This window comes from Dromiciops gliroides, chromosome 1, assembly GCF_019393635.1.
Source record: "Dromiciops gliroides isolate mDroGli1 chromosome 1, mDroGli1.pri, whole genome shotgun sequence".
In the NCBI taxonomy this organism is placed as follows: Eukaryota; Metazoa; Chordata; class Mammalia; order Microbiotheria; family Microbiotheriidae; genus Dromiciops; species Dromiciops gliroides.
This window is the reverse complement of record NC_057861.1, coordinates 586,932,064-586,950,978: the sequence shown is the minus strand read 5'-3', so window position 1 is coordinate 586,950,978 and position 18,915 is coordinate 586,932,064. Positions and strand designations below refer to the sequence as shown.

Sequence of the window (18,915 nt, the reverse complement as noted above, 5' to 3'; positions counted from 1 at the left end):
CAATAAAAATTTCTATTTTAAGCAAAGATAACTTTAAAACTTAAATCTAAATCTCTAATAATAAAAGTCTTCCTAGTATCTAGTACCAGGAGGAAAGTATTTTGGTTTTTTTTTAAAAAGCTACCAAATAACAATTTCATTGTTTTGAAAATAAACTTGAAATATTTGAAATATGACTCAATGTTTACCTCTTTTGGAGTCACTCATTGAAAATGTATTTAAAGAAGAACAAAAATCTTCCAATGATGAAGTCAAAGGCTGTGGATATATTTCTGAAAAGGAAGATGCAGGAACATACCCTGCACACGTTCCTAATAAAGGTGCAGAAAAAGGTATGCTAGGAGTTACACTAGATGTTGGAATGGCTCCTCTGACTACTGTGGCTGTCTAAAGGAGAAAACAAAAATAAAAAAGGATTTTTACAAAATACTCACAAAGAAAAATACTTAAGACTTAAAACTGTTTGAGATGTGATATACAACATATGAAAGTGTTCACTCTCACAAAAACAAAGAAATCAAATTTAAATTATCATGAAATAATACTTTACACCAATAAAATTAACTGACAAAAACAAATACAAATGACAAAAGTCAACGGTGGTGAGGCTATGAGAAAAGAAGATTGCTCTACAAAAAGATTGCTTTACAAAACGATTGCAATGACATGCATCAACCTGGTAACAGAATAAGAGTTACCAAACTGATCACAGATTTGTCCTACTAATTTTACTATTAGAAACATATCCCAGGGATATAATTTCAAATAAAAGTCTGTCTCAAGCTGTTTTATCTAAATAGAAAAGCTGTTAATCTGTAGCCTATTTATTTCCTAGGCAACAGAAAGGAAATGAGTAGACCATGGTATATGGATAATGACAAATAATAAATATGAAGAAATTTGGGGGTACATCCTAACAATCCTATAATAGTTAACTATAAGTATACATATAGTTAATTAATGTTTTTGTTTTTGTTTTTGTTTTTGTTTTTAGTGAGGCAATTGGGGTTAAGTGACTTGCCCAGGGTCACACAGCTGGTAAGTGATAAGTGTCTGAGGTGAGATTTGAACTCAGGTACTCCTGACTCCAGGGCCGGTGCTCTATCTACTGCGCCACCTAGCTGCCCCATTAATGTTTTTATTAAAGTGTTGTACCCTGAACTGAACATAATACTCCAGATGAGGCCTGATGAGGACAGAATACAGTGACACTTTTATCTTCCTATTTTTTTTTTTTAGTGAGGAAATTGGGGTTAAGTGACTTGCCCAGGGTCACACAGCTAGTAAGTGTTAAGTGTCTGAGGCCGGATTTGAACTCAGGTACTCCTGACTCCAGGGCCAGTGCTCTATCCACTGCGCCACCTAGCTGCCCCTCTTCCTATTCTTGAAACCTATGATTCTCTTAATGCCTTATAAGACCACATTTATTTTGGCTGCCACATCATTCTGCTGACCCAAATAGCTTGCAGGTTACTAAAATCCTATATCTTTAACTGCTATCTAACTATGTCTTCCCCACCTTGTATGTGTGAAATTAATTTTTTTGTACCCAAGTGCAAGATTCTACATTTATCACTAATTTAATTTTATCTTATTAGATTCTGCCTGATGCCAATGTTTTTGGATTCCAACTCTCATCCAATATGTTTCCTACCTCATCCAACTTTCTGTCACCTACAAATTGCATTTATCCAAGTAATTAATAAAAATATAAAACAGAACAAGGCCAAGCACAGATCCTTAGGGTATTCCAATGGAGACCTACTGTCACACTGACACTGAAACATTAACAACTATTCTTTGAGTTCTGCCATCTAACTAGTTTTTAATACATTTAATTGTATCATTGTCTAATTTATTCATCTCCATCTTTTCCACAAGAATAGTTTGAGATACTCTATCCAAGTAGATCAGAAGAGGATTTGAAAGGAATTACGAATACCATTATATTTATGTGCTTACATATACTTTATAGCATATAATTTTGAATATAAAAGGGATAACATTTAGAAAAGTCATTATATTAAGTATACATGATACAAAGCTTAAATCAAAGAATAACTAGAAATCATCTGACCAAGTTGGAGGTTTTTGAAATGCAGATTTAAAATATCAGTAAATCTACAGGCAAGATAAAAAAGGATTTATGGGACTATCTAATGGAATGCAAATGTTATTTTTTTTTTTGGTGAGGCAATTGGGGTTAAGTGACTTGCCCAGGGTCATACAGCTAATAAGTGTTAAGTGTCTGAGGCCAAATTTGAACTCAGGTCCTCCTGAATCCAGGGCCAGTGCTCTATCCACTGTGCCACCTAGCTGCCCCAATGTAAATGTTATTTTATCCAAAAGTTCAATTCATTTTTGCCTGTAATAACAACAACATTTATGTAGGGTTATTTATATATCCCCAAAGTGCTCATGTGAGGGGGAAAAAGTCTTCTGGGAACAGTTCTATGAAGTTGAATAAGGCCCATAAGGTCAGGAAGTACTAATAACATGCAGTATTAAAATCTGACTGTCATGTAAAGAGGCAACATTTGAGGAAAATACCCATTTAGATGGATTTAGTTCTAAGTCTATGTTTTATGTAAAGATTCTATGTTTATTACTGTAACTACACTTTGGGATTATATTCTAAATAGTTTGCCATCCCCAATTTATTTCTAGAATGGTTGTAAAGTAAATGAGACCCTAGGAAAAAGACACAAAATATAAGTCCTTAAACTCCCATTCTCAAGAGATCCATTGCTTGATATTTTTCCCTTTGTTTCCCAGAGGCCTCCATGGCATCCCTCCCTAGCCAACATGGATTTTAATCTTAATTTATGAGAGAGACCGAGAAGGCCTTGATCATTTGAAAGATAACCAGAAAAAAAAGAAATATAAATGGAGATGAGATGATGTGGATTTATATAAGACTATGAACTCTGGAGATAAGAGCTACTATCCTGGATAATTTGTTATAAGCAATAGTCCTTCATTAAACATTTCTTAAGCTATGAGCCAAACCCAGGAAATACAAAGTAAAGCAAGAATATAGTCCCTATCTTCAAAGCACTCACATTCTAATGAGGGAGACAATATATAAATTACTATGTACAAACATAACATGTACATTGTAAGTGGAACATAATCTCAATGGGAAGACACTAGCAATGGAGACCAAGAAAGGTTTCCTGTAGAAAATGGTAGTTTAATCTTGAAAAAGGTCAGAAAAAACAGCAGGTTGAAGTGAGGAGGAAGGACATTCTAGGAATGAAGGATAAAAAGTGAAAAAACTTAGAGTCAGGAAATGAAGTGTCATGATCAAGGAATAACAAGAAGGCTTTAGATGCCAAACAGTGGATTTTATATTTGATCCTAAAGATAATAAAGTTCTACTAGAGTTACAAGTGAGAGGGTAATGGAGACAAGATCAGACCTGCATTTTAGGAAGAGAGTGAAAGTGGGGAAGAGACTTGAAGTGGGACAATGAGGACCTGAACCAGTGTGATGGATATGTCAATAGAGAGAATAGGTTATTTGGGGGGTTTTTTTGTTTGTTTTTTGTTTTTGTTTTTTTAGTGAGGCAATTGGGGTTAAGTGACTTGCCCAGGGTCACACAGCTAGTAAGTGTTAAGTGTCTGAGGCCACATTTGAACTCAGGTCCTCCTGGCTCCAGGGCCAGTGCTCTATCCACTGCACCACCTAGCTGCCCTGAGAGAATAGGTTATATGAGACATGCTGTACAGGTTCAAATGACAAGACAAATGAGGAATTGAGGATGACAATGTTTTTATCCTCAGAATTAATAGGCAAGCTGTGAAAAAATAAAATACCTCATACATTAACAAAAAAAAAATAAATAGGCAAGCTGTGAAGAGGAGAAAGTTTAGGGGAGAAAAATAATTCATTGTTTGGGACACATTAAGTTTGAGAAGCCAACAGGACATCCAGATGTCCAAAAGGCAAATGGTAATACAGGACTACCTTAAGAAAGAGAATAGGGATGGATATATAGCTAAGAGAAACACCTGCATAGAGATAAATCATTGAAGCCATAGGTGTCAATCAGATCACTAAGAGTAAAGGAATATAAGAGGAGATCTTAACCTCATTTTTGTCATGGACTCCTTTGGCTGTCTAGTAAAGTCTATGGATTCCTTCTAAGAAATATGCAAAAAATATAAAAACACATAGGATTACAAAGGAATTTTATTATATTGACATCAATGTATTTTTTAAAAACCAGTTCATGGACCCCCAGGTTAAGATCCCCTGATACAGAGGGAGGAGAGAAGTGGGACCAGGACAGAATCTCAAGGGATAACCACAGTTAGTGGACATCACCTGGATGAAGATCCAGGGAAGTGCTTTATTGCATTTGAGTCTCATAACAACCCTGAGAGGTAGATGCTATTATTATTACCATTTTATAGTTGAGGAAATTAAGGCCATCAGAAATCATATGACTTGCCAAGAGTCACACAGCTCATGAGTATCTGAGGCTGCATTTGAACTTTAGGTCTTCCTGATTTCAGGACCAGCATTTTATCTACTGTGTCAGCTAGCTGCCTAAAGAGTTTAGAATACTGACAAGGAAAAGAGCCACCTTTTCATGTGAGACAGGGACGAAAAAGTCTGAATGACACAATATAAGGATGGAGATAGAAGAAAGAGCTTTTTCAGTGAAGTATGAGGTGAGCTCCTCCACTGAGAGGGCAGGTAAAGGGAATGCTGTGGGGAAACTGAGGAGAGAGAAGAACACTTAGAACAGCTCCCATAAATGAATAGGATAGCAAATTGATCAGGGAGGTCCAAAAGTTTACCTTGCTGCACTGAGGGTCCAGATAAGATTATGTAACATATTTAAAGCGAACCTAATCAGTCTAAAGTAGAGGATACTGTAGAGTTGAAGTGATTCACCAAAGTGGTCAATACAGAGGACAATATAATCAATGCAGAGGTGATAGCTTGGGAAAGAATTGAGGGGTGGAAAGACTAAAACAACACTAAGTTTGAGTAACAGGATAAGGCATTGTAAAGCAAAGGAAAAGATGGAATAATAAAAGATTTTGATCACATAAAGGAATTTCAGTTTATAAATATGGAAGTAGAATACTTGTGGATGATGGTAAGATCAAGGGTAAATTGTCTCTGTGTGGCTAAAGTGGAGGACCGCAGGTCATAAGAATTGAGTATACTAGGAAATTAGAAGGTATGGGTATTTGAAAGAGTATAACAATATATGTTGAAGTCCTTAATCCAAGGGGGGGAGGGGAAGGTTCAGTTGAGAGGGAAGATTATGAGCAGATCAGTAGATAAGGACTGCCAGGATCTGAATTGGGTGATGAATTTGAATAGTGTGAACCTTAAAAGAGAAAAGATTACTAACTGATGGTAATAGAGGAAGAATCTGGAAAAAGTAACAGGGTATTCCAAATCCTTCAATGAGTCAGGTGGTATGAATGAAAGGACAATTAGTATTGGAAAGGGTGTAACGCCAGAAGATGGAAAGAAGAAGAAAGGTAAAAGTTTTTAAATGAAAAGTTTAAGATTAACAAACCTATCTCTTGGGCACTTCTGATTGAGGTTAATGGGGTGTTACCAATAAAACTGTGTTTTCATACTGTTCATACTGCGTGTTCATACTGTTTTGATCCTTACCTTTCAACCAGTGTGACCTTGTCAAATATCACATGGCTTGGAAACATGACTATAATAGGTAATATGTCTTTTGCAAAAGTGGAAAAATACTAAAATCATCCAAGTGTTATTATTAAAGAGAACTAATTTTAAAGAAAAGAAACCTAAAGCTTAACCTACAAAATGTACAGATTCTTGCTAATTTATATTATTTTTAAAATGTTACTGATCCCACCTTTACAGAAAGAAAGTAAGCAGAATTTTTAAATTTACCAAAATAGCTTCATCAGCTTCTGGTGCAGAATCAAGTAGTTCATCTATTTCATCACCAAGGACAATATCTCCATCATCTAAATATGTTTCAGGCAAAGTAAAGGAAATCTTTCCCCCATTTGCCAACATGGCAGAAGGCAAAGGACTCTTTTCCATTTGTAATGGTAAAACTGGAGTTAAAGGTGTAATAGGAATTGAAGCCAATTCATTTGATAATTCAGGAACAAAGTCAGGAGGGAGTAGAGAAATAACAGGAGCAGCTTCTTGTTTTGGATCTGATAAATCTGTAACAGTAAAAGAGTTGTTTGTTGTTTTTTTAAAAATCTCATCTCATTTGCTGTTTATCAGTAAATATTCCTAATATTCCATACCATTCATCCTAACAGACAAGTGCCAAAAGACAAATGGAATGGGGGGGAGGGGAAGGGGAGGTATAATTAAAAAGATATTTCTTAATTATTGAAAGGTTGGTTATTTCACTTGTGAATAACCTACGTTTTCAACATATAGCCAAGTGTTTCCTAGTACCACCACCAAATATATATATATGCATATATACACGTATAGATATAGATATAAAGAGAAAGTTTTATGGAACTTACACATAAGGATGAACATAGCAATTTAATTTGATAATACTTTATAGTTCATATGACTTGTAAAATTTATGCTTTCTTTTTGGTACAATAGCTCAAAGCTTACCTAACTCTATATCTTCTATAGAGCTCTTTGAACCCTAGAAAATAAAGCAAATAATATGTTAATATTTTAGAGTATTCATTCATTACTTGAAGGTTTTTTGTGTACAATTTATGGTATTGGGCATTATTTAATGAACCTGTCATAGGAAAACAATTGGAAAATAAAATTCTGGAATATTGTATTGTAAGAAAAGACACTAAAAATATTGCAGGTGAAAATACTAATTGCTATTTCAAATTAAAGGAAAATTTTATCATTTTATTTTTGGAATAAGCTTTAACTTTACCTTGGTTGCTACTTCCCCCGGAGTTGCATTTGAGAGCTGAAATAAATTAAATATACTAAATTTAAAACAAAATTGACTTAAAAGTTAGAAAATAAAAGCCAATGTATCAAAAATAGAATCCTTTACCTTACCTTTGCTCTTACATATGCTTTCCTTATTTTAAATCCTAATTTCTGGGCTAATTCTTGAGTTAGTTTTATTACACACTCATCCTGAAAAGACAAGAGGTAAACTGAGAGAAGAAAGAAAGGAGTGGAAACAACAGAAGATGATGAGAAACATGAAAAATAACTGGAAACCATTTTCCAGCAATATGCTTGCTTTAATACTTATAACCAACTAAAACTGGATGAACTCAACATTTAAATTATTTAAGTAGTCTGGATTGTGACAAAAATTTTTATGAGAAATGAATCTTTCTATTATAAACAAATAATTTTTTTTTAATTCCATACCTGAGGCACTGCCAAGGAACATTTTGCTATAGCATCATAAGCTTCTTTATATCTTCCTAAATCACTTAAGGCTTTAGCTTTCCGATAGAGGGCTCTACAGTTATTAAGATTTAAACTTAAAACTTTATCACAGTCTTCTAGAACTTTATCATTCAATCCCTAAATGACAAGATAAGAACATTTAAAATTAATCATGCACTTATATCAAAATATTCATAAAACACTAAATCTATAAAATGCTAAATTACTAAGTACTACAAAGTCAGTCAACTACAAATTTACATTTTTAAAATGTCTGAATCTACCACATGCTTTTTTTCCTTCAAAGTTATTTTTTTATTCTTTGCAGGGATTGAATATCAAAACAAAAGAAATGATGGATCCACTTGCTGATCTATTTATAAAACTAAGAAAATCATTAAGTATGTATTTCGATAATAAACAAAGAATCATAGATTTAGAGCTGGAAGGCACTTAATCAGGCCAACTAATCTAACTTCCTCACCACTTATAGATAAGCAAACTAAGGGCCAAAAAGGTTAAGGGATTTGGCAAAAATCATAGGGGTAGGCCATGGCAGTTAGAACTTGTATCCTGGCCTTCAGATTCTAATCCAGTGCTTATTCCATTATATTAAATATTTTTCATCTATTGACCAATGTCCATTGACACCAGAAAATAAGTTTAGTCACATTTTTTTTTATAAAATTCATGGTTTGGTTAATAACTAATATTTATGTATTAATTTAAAACTTAAAAATTGCTTTACATATATATGTTGTCCCATGTGATCCCCCAAACAACCCTGTTAGAGAGATGCTATGATTAATCCTATTTTACTCATAAGGAAATAGAGAGGTCAAATGATTTGCCCAGGGTCACACATGTAGGACATGTCTAAAACAAGATTCAAACTCATATCTTCCTTAATCCAATTCTAACACTTTATATACACTGCATAACAGAACTAGTTAAAGAATTATTTAATTAATTTAAAACACACACACACACACACACACACACACACACACACACACACACACACACATAAAAAGGAGGCTATATACCAAAATGGTGACATTTTATGACTAATTATTTATGAGACTAATTATTCTTTGTATGGTGACAGTTTAATTTATGAGATTAATTGTGCTTTGTTTTTGTGTTGTTGTCTTTCTGGTATGTTTGTTGATGTGCTAAGAGCTCCTAATGAGGAGAGATGACCAAACAGATCATTAAGTTAAATGAAATCTCAATCAGGTACAAAATAAAATAATCAGTGCTGAACTATAGGAGCATGTTCTAATAAAGTTTCTCCCCATACAAATACATCCTCAAAATCCCTACATATGGGCCATTTCCAGAGTGAAATAATAATTGAGGCATTTATATTATAAAATATTTCAACATTATGGTCAAAACTTTCTTTTAAGTTTGTTTACTTATTTTTTGTTTTGTTTTGTTTTGTTTTTGGCAGGGCAATGGGGGTTAAGTGACTTGCCCAGGGTCACACAGCTAGTAAGTGTTAAGTGTCAGAGGCCGGATTTGAACTCAGGTCCTCCTAAATCCAGGGCCCGTGCTTTATCCACTGCACCACCTAGCTGCCCCCTAAGCTTGTTTACTTATAAAAACTAGTATGATTCCCCTGAGAAGAAAGTAAATAAGGAAAATGGGAGAAATTGGCTTTCATAGCTCCTGCATTACTTCTGTCCTCTTCTTTTTTTTGGTGAGGCAATTGGGGTTAAGTGACTTGCCCAGGATCACATCCTGCATTACTTCTGAAAGTATTTTATACTGTATCAGCTTTCCACAGGAATATTTTTTTCCTCACCTTAAAAAATTTAACAACTTACCATATTTGAATAGCATGCAATTCGATTTATATGCAGCTTTTCTAATATTTCATTAGAAATTGAAATTTCTTCAGACCTTGCATAATCAGCTATGTTTAAAGCTTCTGTATACTGACTTAAAGAACCATTCCAGTCACATTCTTGATATATATCATTTCCTTCATTAAAGAGATTTCTTATAAGTGTCCATAAAAACACCTAAAAAAGGAGAAAATTTCAAAAGGCAATATTATATAATGATTAATATTTTAGGAGGCACAACTTGATAAAATTGATCATTTATGCAAAAATTATTACAGGAACTTTATTAACAGCCAAAAAGTACAAGATCATCCAAGTGAATTATTGATAGCAGGACAGCAAGGAAATCTGGCTTATAAGTGAGACTATAAGCAACTTTGGTCACTCAGCTTCTACCTGTCTGTTCTCTAATCTACAAAATTAATAAAATGGAAATGAATAATCATTGCTTTAGCAACGAGCCCTATGAGTACATATGTATAACTTATATTGAATTGCTTGAGTTCTTGAGGGGGAAAGAGAATTTGGAACACAAAGTTTTGAAAATTGATGTTGAAATTTGTTTTTACATGTAATTTGGGAAAAATAAAATTCTAAGTCAAAAAAAAAAAAAGCAATGAGCCCTAAAAGTCTATTAATCTAGATGTGCTAATACATTCTTATGAATAGTTCCTACGACTAAAAAATACATGGTACTTAAAGAGATCAAGAACTTCAAAAACAGAAAAATCCACATTTGGACTTTAAAGGCAGTATGTGTAGATACTGGGCTCCCTTCTATCACTGCTTTCTTCTTTTTTCTAACTGTGAAGTCCCCTTTCTTGATAGCCTTTTCCTCCTCCCCTCTTAGCATCTTCCTTAATTTACCTCCTATTTATATCTGAATAAAATAAGAAAAAAATTCTACCTTACTTCTAAAAAGATATTTTAAAATGCTGTCACATTTGTTTTTAGTAAAAAACTGAAATGCTAGATGTGGCAGTCTTTAATTAGTTTTCAAAGATTTTATAAAAAGAAATAATATTAGGGGCAGCTAGGTGGTGCAGTGGATAGAGCACTGGCCCTGGATTCAGGAGGACTTGAGTTCAAATCTGGCCTCAGACACTTAACACTTACTAGCTGTGTGACCCTGGGCAAGTCACTTAACCCCAATTGCCCAGCAAAAACAATTTTAAAAATTAAAAAAAAGAAAGAAAGAAAGAATATTAGAAAGGACAAAATACAGAAATAAAAAAGTATCAGGTATGAAAAAAAATTTGTTCCCTCATATCAACACTGATGTACAAAGCAATCAAACTTTGAAGTTTTCAAGCAGCTATTACCTCATACTGTTCCTGTGTTCCTCGGTATGGCAAAGGTGACCTAAGAAAGAGAAACAAAATTAATTTCCCCATAGGTTTCATTACCAGTCTGTTCCAGAATTTACTTTGCTAGTCTTCAATTTTACATTAAAGTTACTAAGCTTATTTCTATGTTAAGAAAACAATTACATTGAATTATTTTTTAAAATCACTACTCACATTTCACTCCTATAGCCAAAAATTCTAAAAATGTAGAATTTGTGTCTTTCAAAATATACTGGAAGCAACTATTAAAAGAAAAGGCATGGGGCAGCTAAGGCGCAGTAGATAAAGCACCGGTCCCGGATTCAGGAGGACCTCAGTTCAAATATGGCCTCAGACACTTGACACTTACTAGCTGTGTGACCTTAGGCAAGTCATTTAACCCCCATTGCCCCACCAAAAAAAAAGAAGAAAAAAAAAAGTCTAAAGGGACTCATGATGGAAAATGCTCTCCAAATCCAGGAAAAAAAACTGTGGAATCTAGATGCAGACTGAATCATACTATTTCTATTGTTTTTGTTGTTCTTCTTCTTTTTTGAGGTTTTCCCCTTGTGTTCTGATTCTTCTTTCACAGCATGACTAATGCAGAAAATATGTTTAATGTGATAGTACATATAAAACCTATATCAGATTGCTTGCTGTCTTGGGGAGGGGGAAGGGAGAAAAATTTGAAACTAGAAATCTTAAAAAAAAAAAAATGTGGAAAACCATCTCTACATGTAACTGGAAAACAATAAAATACTTTTATGAAAAAAGAAAAAAAGAAAAGGATAGTTTTCAAAATGTAAAGAAAATGTAAATGTAAAGAAAAAATTTAAAGACAACATAAAATCATACACTTATTTTTATCTGATTCAATGTTTGGAAGCAAGAGGTTTTAAATTAATTTCTAAATCTGAGATTTTAACTTTAGAAGACTACAAGAGTCCATCACTCTGTAATTCATTACACTAATCTGGTTGCTTTCAGAGAACAACTCAGTTGCCTACGTTTTGACAAGTATCATTATATGAATAAGACTTTTGCTCTAGCAAGTGAAGAGAAAATAAATGAAAAAAATAACCTCAAAATATTTTTTCATCAAAATTCATTCAATGGGGGCAGCTAGGTGGTGCAGTGGATGGAGCACCAGCCCTGGAATCAGGAGTACCTGAGTTCAAATCTGGCCTCAGACACTTAACACTTACTAGCTGTGTGACCCTGGACAAGTCACTTAACCCCAATTGCCTCACTAAAAAAAAAAAATTTCATTCAGTAAAACTGTTTTCATGAGTTAACTAGAGCATCTTTACATTCTTTAATCCAATGTTTTAGAAAATACAAAAAGACTAATTCCAAACACAAATAGGAAAGCAAGGATCTGTGTCAACTTAAAATTGATATGAGAGTACAGAAAGTAAATAATAGGAAGGACAATAATGTCTAAAACTACAATTTATAAAAGGACAAACACCCAACTCAAGCACACATACATCTACCATAAGCAAGATATTCTGATAAGACATAGAGATACAGTTCTTTCCGTCAAGTAATTTACAATCTAACTAGGTAGATTTCACACAAATAAATGAAATATTACCTAAGTTAGACTAGTAGGGGGCAGATAATGTAAGCAAACACATAGAGGTAGGAGAGGACAAATCAAGTTCAAGCAATGGCTGAACAGTCCATTATACCCAGAGAATAGAATATATGAAGCATAATGTGCAACAAGTCTGGAAATACAGGGTGGAATCAGAACACGGAGAGCCTCTAATTCTAGACTACATCATTAGGGCTTATTGCAAATTCATTTACTGCTGAAAACACTAGGTGGTTCAGTAAATAGTTTCAGACATTCAATCAATCCAGCCTCAGATACTACCTGTGTGACCCCTGACAAAACACTTTACCTCTGTTTGCTTCAGTATCCTCAACTGTAAAACAGGGATAATAATAGCACTTAGCTCCCAAGACTATTGTGAGGATCAAATGAGTTATCTGTAAAGCATTTACAAATTACATATTTAAATACGTGGTTCTGGAAGACAGAACAAGGATCAATGAACAGAAATTACAGGGAGGCAAATTTTAGCACAAAAACAGAACTTCCCAACAACTAGAGTTGTTAAAAAATGGAATAGAGAACCATCTGAAATAATTAGATAATATCTGTAAAAATAAAAATGCTTACCACAGTGCCTGTGTCAAATGGTAGGTACTATTATATAAATGCTTATTCTCTCTTTCCTTTGTGATATAATAGTTTTTCACTAATGAAAGTGACTGAACCAAGGTTGGATGCCCATTTATAAGGGATGCTGTAAAAGGGATTCATATCGTGGATAAAAGGTGGACCTAAAGATATCTAATATCCCTTCTAATGCTAAGATTCCCCAAATGTATGAAACAGTGCTAGAGGAACCACTGCATTCTTTCTGACAGACAATAACTTGATCAGAGTTGGCTATTTGGAAAATTACTCTGGTAGTAGTATTTAAGAAGGACTGAAGAAGGGAGACTAGAGATAGGAGACCAGCTAGAGACAATAAAAGTAATAAGCACCAGGGGCAGCTAGGTGGCGCAGTGGATAAAGCACTGGCCCTGGATTCAGGAGGACCTGAGTTCAAATCTAGCCTCAGACACTTGACACTTACTAGCTGTGTGGCCCTGGGCTAGTCACTTAACCCCCATTGCCACCCCCCCAAAAAGTAATAAGCACCTAAGTTAAGGTGCTAATAGCAAGAACAAAACCAGGAAGAGATGGATGCAAATGATATCATGAAAGGCTTAACAGGACTTTGCAATTGGTTAGCTATGGAGGGTAACAGTGAGGGAGGAATCAATGATAATTTCAAAGTTCTGAAGTTGGATGCCTAGGAAAATGGTAGTGCCATTAGCAGAAATAGTGAAGTAAGCGTGACAGAGGCTATGAGAAAAAGATGTGTTCGATTTAGAGATGACCATGGAGTAGTTTGAAATGTATATCTGGAAAAAGAACTGAGCAATCACTGATGCATTGAAAAGAGATGAAATTTCCAAAGGAGGAAGCACAGAGAGTAGGAAAACATCAAGGACAGAGTTTTGGAGAATGCCTCCATCTAGGGGGTTGGGGGAAAAGTAACTTAGCAAAAGAAAGGAGAGGTCAGAGAAGAGGAAGATTACCAGGGCTGCAATTAAGAATATGAGAAGAGAGAAAAGGGTTTGGGATAGTTGTTGTGGAGAATGCAAACAGGGAGTTAAAAAAAAAATTGTCCTGACACCCAATGAGGGACTCATGAAGCTGGAAAACATGAATCTATAATAAGCCCAAAGAGCATAGTCTGGTAACTTTTCTCCTGAAGTGTTCAATGGTCTGGTAGCAGGAGTGAATAAAGCTAATGGTGAAGGCTACCCAGATGTGGAGATTAGCAGCAAGGATACGGTAAGTAGTACAGGACTCATGAATTGAAGCAACTTTTATCTTTTGAAAAGTCTGACAATTGAATCAACTTAGTAAGAAAACAAGTAAAGCTAGAATAGGGGTGATGATCTAGAAGAATAGAAAAAAGTTAAATATATTTTGTGATCATATTAAAGATGATAAGCAGATTCAGTAGCAGTCAAAATAGAAAAGGTAGAACAGAAGACTGACAAGAGTAATAAATTTCAGCATTCAAAATTTTTGAGGAGATGGAAACTCAAGGAATAATAAATAAGGTCTAAAATGAGGCTTTCCTAGTGGTTCTCTACTAAAGCAGGACAAGAGCAAAGAAAGATGTAACTAGAATTTAGATCAAAGAACCATAAGGCCAAGGTGTTAGGAGGTTCATAAATATGGATACTGAAGTCATGAATGGTGATGGTAAAAACTACAGAAAAATGTATTACGAGTCAGAGGAACTGAGGTCAAATCCTGCTTCTGCTACTCACTACCTGTATAACCTCAGGGAAGCCATTTAATGTTCTCTGGGCTTTAGTTTCCTCATTTGTAAAATGATGGGTTAAATGATGATTGATCTTTAAGGTACTCTAAGTCCTATGATTTCCCATGATACTGAGAGATGAAATGGAAAAAAATTTTTTTAAGTGTCAGTCACTGAAAAATTATAATATGAAGTCACAGAATAATATAGGTTTTTTTGTTTGTTTGTTTGTTTTGTGAGGCAATTGGGGTTAAGTGACTTGCCCAGGGTCACACAGCTAGCAAGTGTCAAGTGTCTGAGGCCCGATTTGAACTCAGGTACTCCTGACCACAGGGCCAGTGTTCTATCCACTGCACCACCTAGCTGCCCCTGAAGTCACAGAATAAACCCAGATTTTACATTTACTTCTTATGAAGAAATATATGCATATTATCAGAAGCACTACAATTATAACATGTATGTATCATAGGTTGCCTTTCAAAATCATATTAAGGCTTAAGATCTTACTGTATAAAGAGCAGTCCTTTCTTAATATCCTGTTGCCTGTTTCTTCTGTCTTCAGAAACATTGGACATGTTATCCTGCACATCCAATTTCTAAACTCACCCTCTGAAATGAAAATGAATACATATAATCACATAGGTCATCAGGGCTTGATTAATAGATCTAATTATTCATAGTCAAATTAAAAGATTATGGGATAAAGTATTAAAACCAATAGATCTTCTAATCGTAAGTTAAATGACAAATTCGAATTTACAATTTAAGAGAGAGAAACAAATACAAGGAAATACAGAAAGGCCCATATGAAATGATGGAAAGTGAAATGAGTAAAACCAGAATTGTGTACCCATTGACTAGAACTTGATGTTTTTTGTCTTTTCCTGTTACAATGTAAGCCACTTAAGAGCAGAAATTGTCTTATTTGCTTGTATCTATATCTCCATGAACAGTTAATAAATCCTTTCGCACTCTTTCATTCAACAACACTAATTTACTACCAGCAGAGCTATGAATCAGTTCAACCACCCTGACGTACAATTTGGAAATAGATAAATAGAATTCCTAAATTGGGCCAGTGAAAACATTATTGGGTTTATACTAGAAGGAGGTCAGTGTCAGACAAATCCAAAGTGTGGCAAAATATTCCTAACAGTACTATTTTTAATAGCCAAACCCCCCCCCCCAAAATGTAAACAATTTATATGTCCAATGGCTAAAAAATTGTAGTATATGAATGTAATGAAATATACATTCTGCAAGAAATAATAAATAAAAATAATTCAGAAAAATACGGAAAGGTTTATATGAACTGCTAGTCAAGAAAAGACCAGGATACTGTATTATTGTTCAGTTGTGTCTGACTCTTCCTGATTCCATTTAGGCTTTTCCTGGCAGACATAGCATAGTAGCTTGCCATTTCCTTCTCCAGCTTATTTACAGATGAAGAAACTGAGGCAAACAGGGTTAAAATGACTTGCCCAGGGTCACACAGCTAATAAATGAAGCCAAACTTCAGGCCCAGCACTTTCTCCACTGTGCCATCTAGGTGCTATAATATACACAAGTATAATAGTGTACGTGAAAACACTAAAATTTAATTTAAATAAAATACAATGGCAAATGTTGATTCTGTAGTACTGAAGTAAAAATATTTTTTCTTGCTATTACAAATGGTAAACTCTAAGAATAAAAGTCTATATTATCACTTGCAATTACCATTTAGACAACTACTGATTATGCTTCATTTTTGTTTAAGTGGAAGGCACTACAATGGGAAGTATTTATTAAGAATTGACTGCTATGCTCTGGTATCATTCTAAAAAGATTGAGTGACCTAAGTCATGTATCCAAGACTTCATTTTACTATAAACACACCTACAAATCGTGTCAACCAATTAGATTTGATTACTACATGATGGACGCCCTACAGTTAGAAGGGTATATAAACTGTCAACCCACTTCCATTAGGGGGTCTTTGGTCTGAGAGAGATGGCCAATGATTATTCTTTTATTAATAATCTGCCAGCCTATTAATAAAGTGATTAAATTATCCAGAAATAAAAAAGAATTAACTAATATGGCAAAAAAAACCTGCATCCTTGCTATTTTTTTATTTACATCACCTTCATTTCCAAATAAATCCTTCCCCCTTGCTTATCCATCAAACCATTTCTTATAACAAAGTTTTTTGTTTGAAATCTTTTTAAAAAGCAAATAAAACCTATATATCAGTATTTTCTTATTGCAAGTCTGATTACATCCTGCCCCCACTGAATAAACCTGCAGTGTTCCCTGTTACATCTAGGATAAAATATAAGCTTCTCTATTTGGCTTTTAAAGACCTTTACAACCTTGTTCCAATTTATCTTTCCAGCCTAATTATACATTACTCCCCTTCCTGTACTCTACAATTCTGTTTCTTACATATGACCTTCATACTGGCTATGTCCCAAACCTGAAATGTACTCCCTCTTCTCCCACCTCAAAGAATCTCTTACATCCTCTTAAGACTTGGTCCAAGTACCACCTTCTCCATCAAGATTTTCCTTATTCCTCCCATACACACACCCCCTCACATAACTGATATTGCCCTCCCTGTCCAAACTAAGCAGTATTTATTTTGCATTTATTCTTTATGTATACAGTTTCCTCTCCTCTCATCTCAACCCGTTTCTGACTTCTAGTCCCAACACAACTGAAATTGCTCTCTCCAAAATTACCAATGATGTCTTCATTGCCAAATCCAGCAGCTTTTTCACAATCCTCATCCTTTTCTTAACCTCTCTGTAACATGACACTGCTGATCACTCCAATCTCCTATATATTTTCATCTCTTTAGGTTCCATTACCCTGTTCTCTCTTTGTTCTCCTAACTATCTGACTTACTCATTCTCAGTCTTCTTTGCCAAAGATTGTCATTCATACCACAGCCTCTAACTGTGGGTATACCCTAAGATTCTATGCTGGAACCTATTCTCTTCTGGCTATATACTCTTATTACTTGGTGACCTCATCAGCTCACATGGGCTTAATTATCTTTATGGATATGATTCACAGATCTATATATCCATAATAATTCTCTCTCCTGAGCTCTAAGCATGCATCACAAACTGTTGTACATCTTGACCTGGATCTTCCATAGGCACCTCAAACTCAATCCATACAAAATATAATTCATTATCTTTTCTCCTAACCCCACCCCACTCCCAGGCATCCCTGTTTCAGTCAAGGGCACAACCATCCTTCCAGTTACCCAGGTTCACAACCTTGCTGTCATCCTCAACCACTCACTCACAGACTCCATATATCCAGTAAGTTGCCAAATCTTATAATGACTACCTCTACAACATCTCTCCCATCTTTCCCCTTCCCTCTACACTCTCTACTTATACAATCACCACCCTATTTCAGGCCTTATTCATCTCTTGCCTGATTTCTAAGTGGTCTCCTTCCTTCAAGTCTCTTCACACTCTTACCCACCTGCCAAAGCATAGGTCAGGCCATGTCACTCTCCTATTTAATAAAGTCCAATGGCCCCCTATTATCTGTAGGATCTAATATAAACTTCTCAGTTAAGCATTCACAACCTGTACCCATCCTACCTTTCACCCTAAATACACAATACTCCCCTTCACACAAACTGTGGTCCAGCAAAATTTGCTTCTTTACACATGGTGTTAAATTTCTTGTCTTCATGCCTTTGTCCTGGTTATCCTCATGGCTGGAATGCATTCTCTTCATCTCCACTTCTCAGAATCCCTATTTCCTTTAAAGGCTCAGCCCAAGTGCCACCTTTTATTTGAAGTCTTTCCTGACCTCAGATGCTAATGCCTCGCCCAGTCCTGTTACCAAGTATATGTTTTGCAAATAAAACCATATTTATGTGTTGTCCCACTTCACTAGGTTGTAAGCTTCCTAAGAACAAGAACTGCTTCATTTTCATCTTGTATACCCAGCACCTGGCATAGTATCTGATATACAGTAGGGACTTGATAAATGTTTGTTGATTGACTAAAGTTAAGACAAGAGATGAAAGAAAAGGATTCGACCATTTGTGGCAACAAATGAGATAAGGTCCTTGCCTTTCTAGATCAAATAAACTGTGCTCCAAGGCTGCTACAGTACCATACATTGGCTATAGGGCCTATCTGCATGCCTCACCTAAGGCTCAAATTCAACGTTTCAAATAAAATTTAGTACCTCTCCACCAAAGCTTATTATTCCTTCCAATTTTCTAATTTCTGTCAGATCCTTGTATTTGAAAACTTTGGTTTTACCCATGACTTCTCTCTCTCTCTCTCTCTCTCTCTCTCTCTCTCTCTCTCTCTCTCTCTCTCTCTCTCCCTCCCTCCCTCCCCCTCCCTCCCTCCCTCCCTCCCCCCCATATATCTCTTTATCAAGTCCTATTGTTTCTATTCTCCTTCAAATAATTCCCACTGCCACACTTATTATGAACAGTAAGGACCACCA

The 18,915-nt window shown here is 35.1% G+C and overlaps 1 protein-coding gene across 2 annotated transcripts in view; it reads right to left on the bottom strand.

Annotated features, from left to right (window-relative positions):
* Positions 1-18,915, bottom strand: part of ZC3H7A (zinc finger CCCH-type containing 7A) — a 64,992-nt gene that overhangs the window by 30,009 nt on the left and 16,068 nt on the right. For both annotated transcript variants that reach the window (XM_043973381.1, XM_043973389.1), the window contains 9 exons: positions 14,950-15,051; positions 10,538-10,577; positions 9,195-9,392; positions 7,342-7,500; positions 7,018-7,098; positions 6,887-6,922; positions 6,601-6,634; positions 5,899-6,182; positions 189-387 (listed from right to left, as the gene is read on the bottom strand). In XM_043973381.1, the coding sequence (XP_043829316.1) occupies positions 189-387; positions 5,899-6,182; positions 6,601-6,634; positions 6,887-6,922; positions 7,018-7,098; positions 7,342-7,500; positions 9,195-9,392; positions 10,538-10,577; positions 14,950-15,017 (1,099 nt within the window). In that variant the 5' untranslated portion in view covers positions 15,018-15,051. The remainder of the gene's footprint in view (positions 1-188; positions 388-5,898; positions 6,183-6,600; positions 6,635-6,886; positions 6,923-7,017; positions 7,099-7,341; positions 7,501-9,194; positions 9,393-10,537; positions 10,578-14,949; positions 15,052-18,915) is intronic.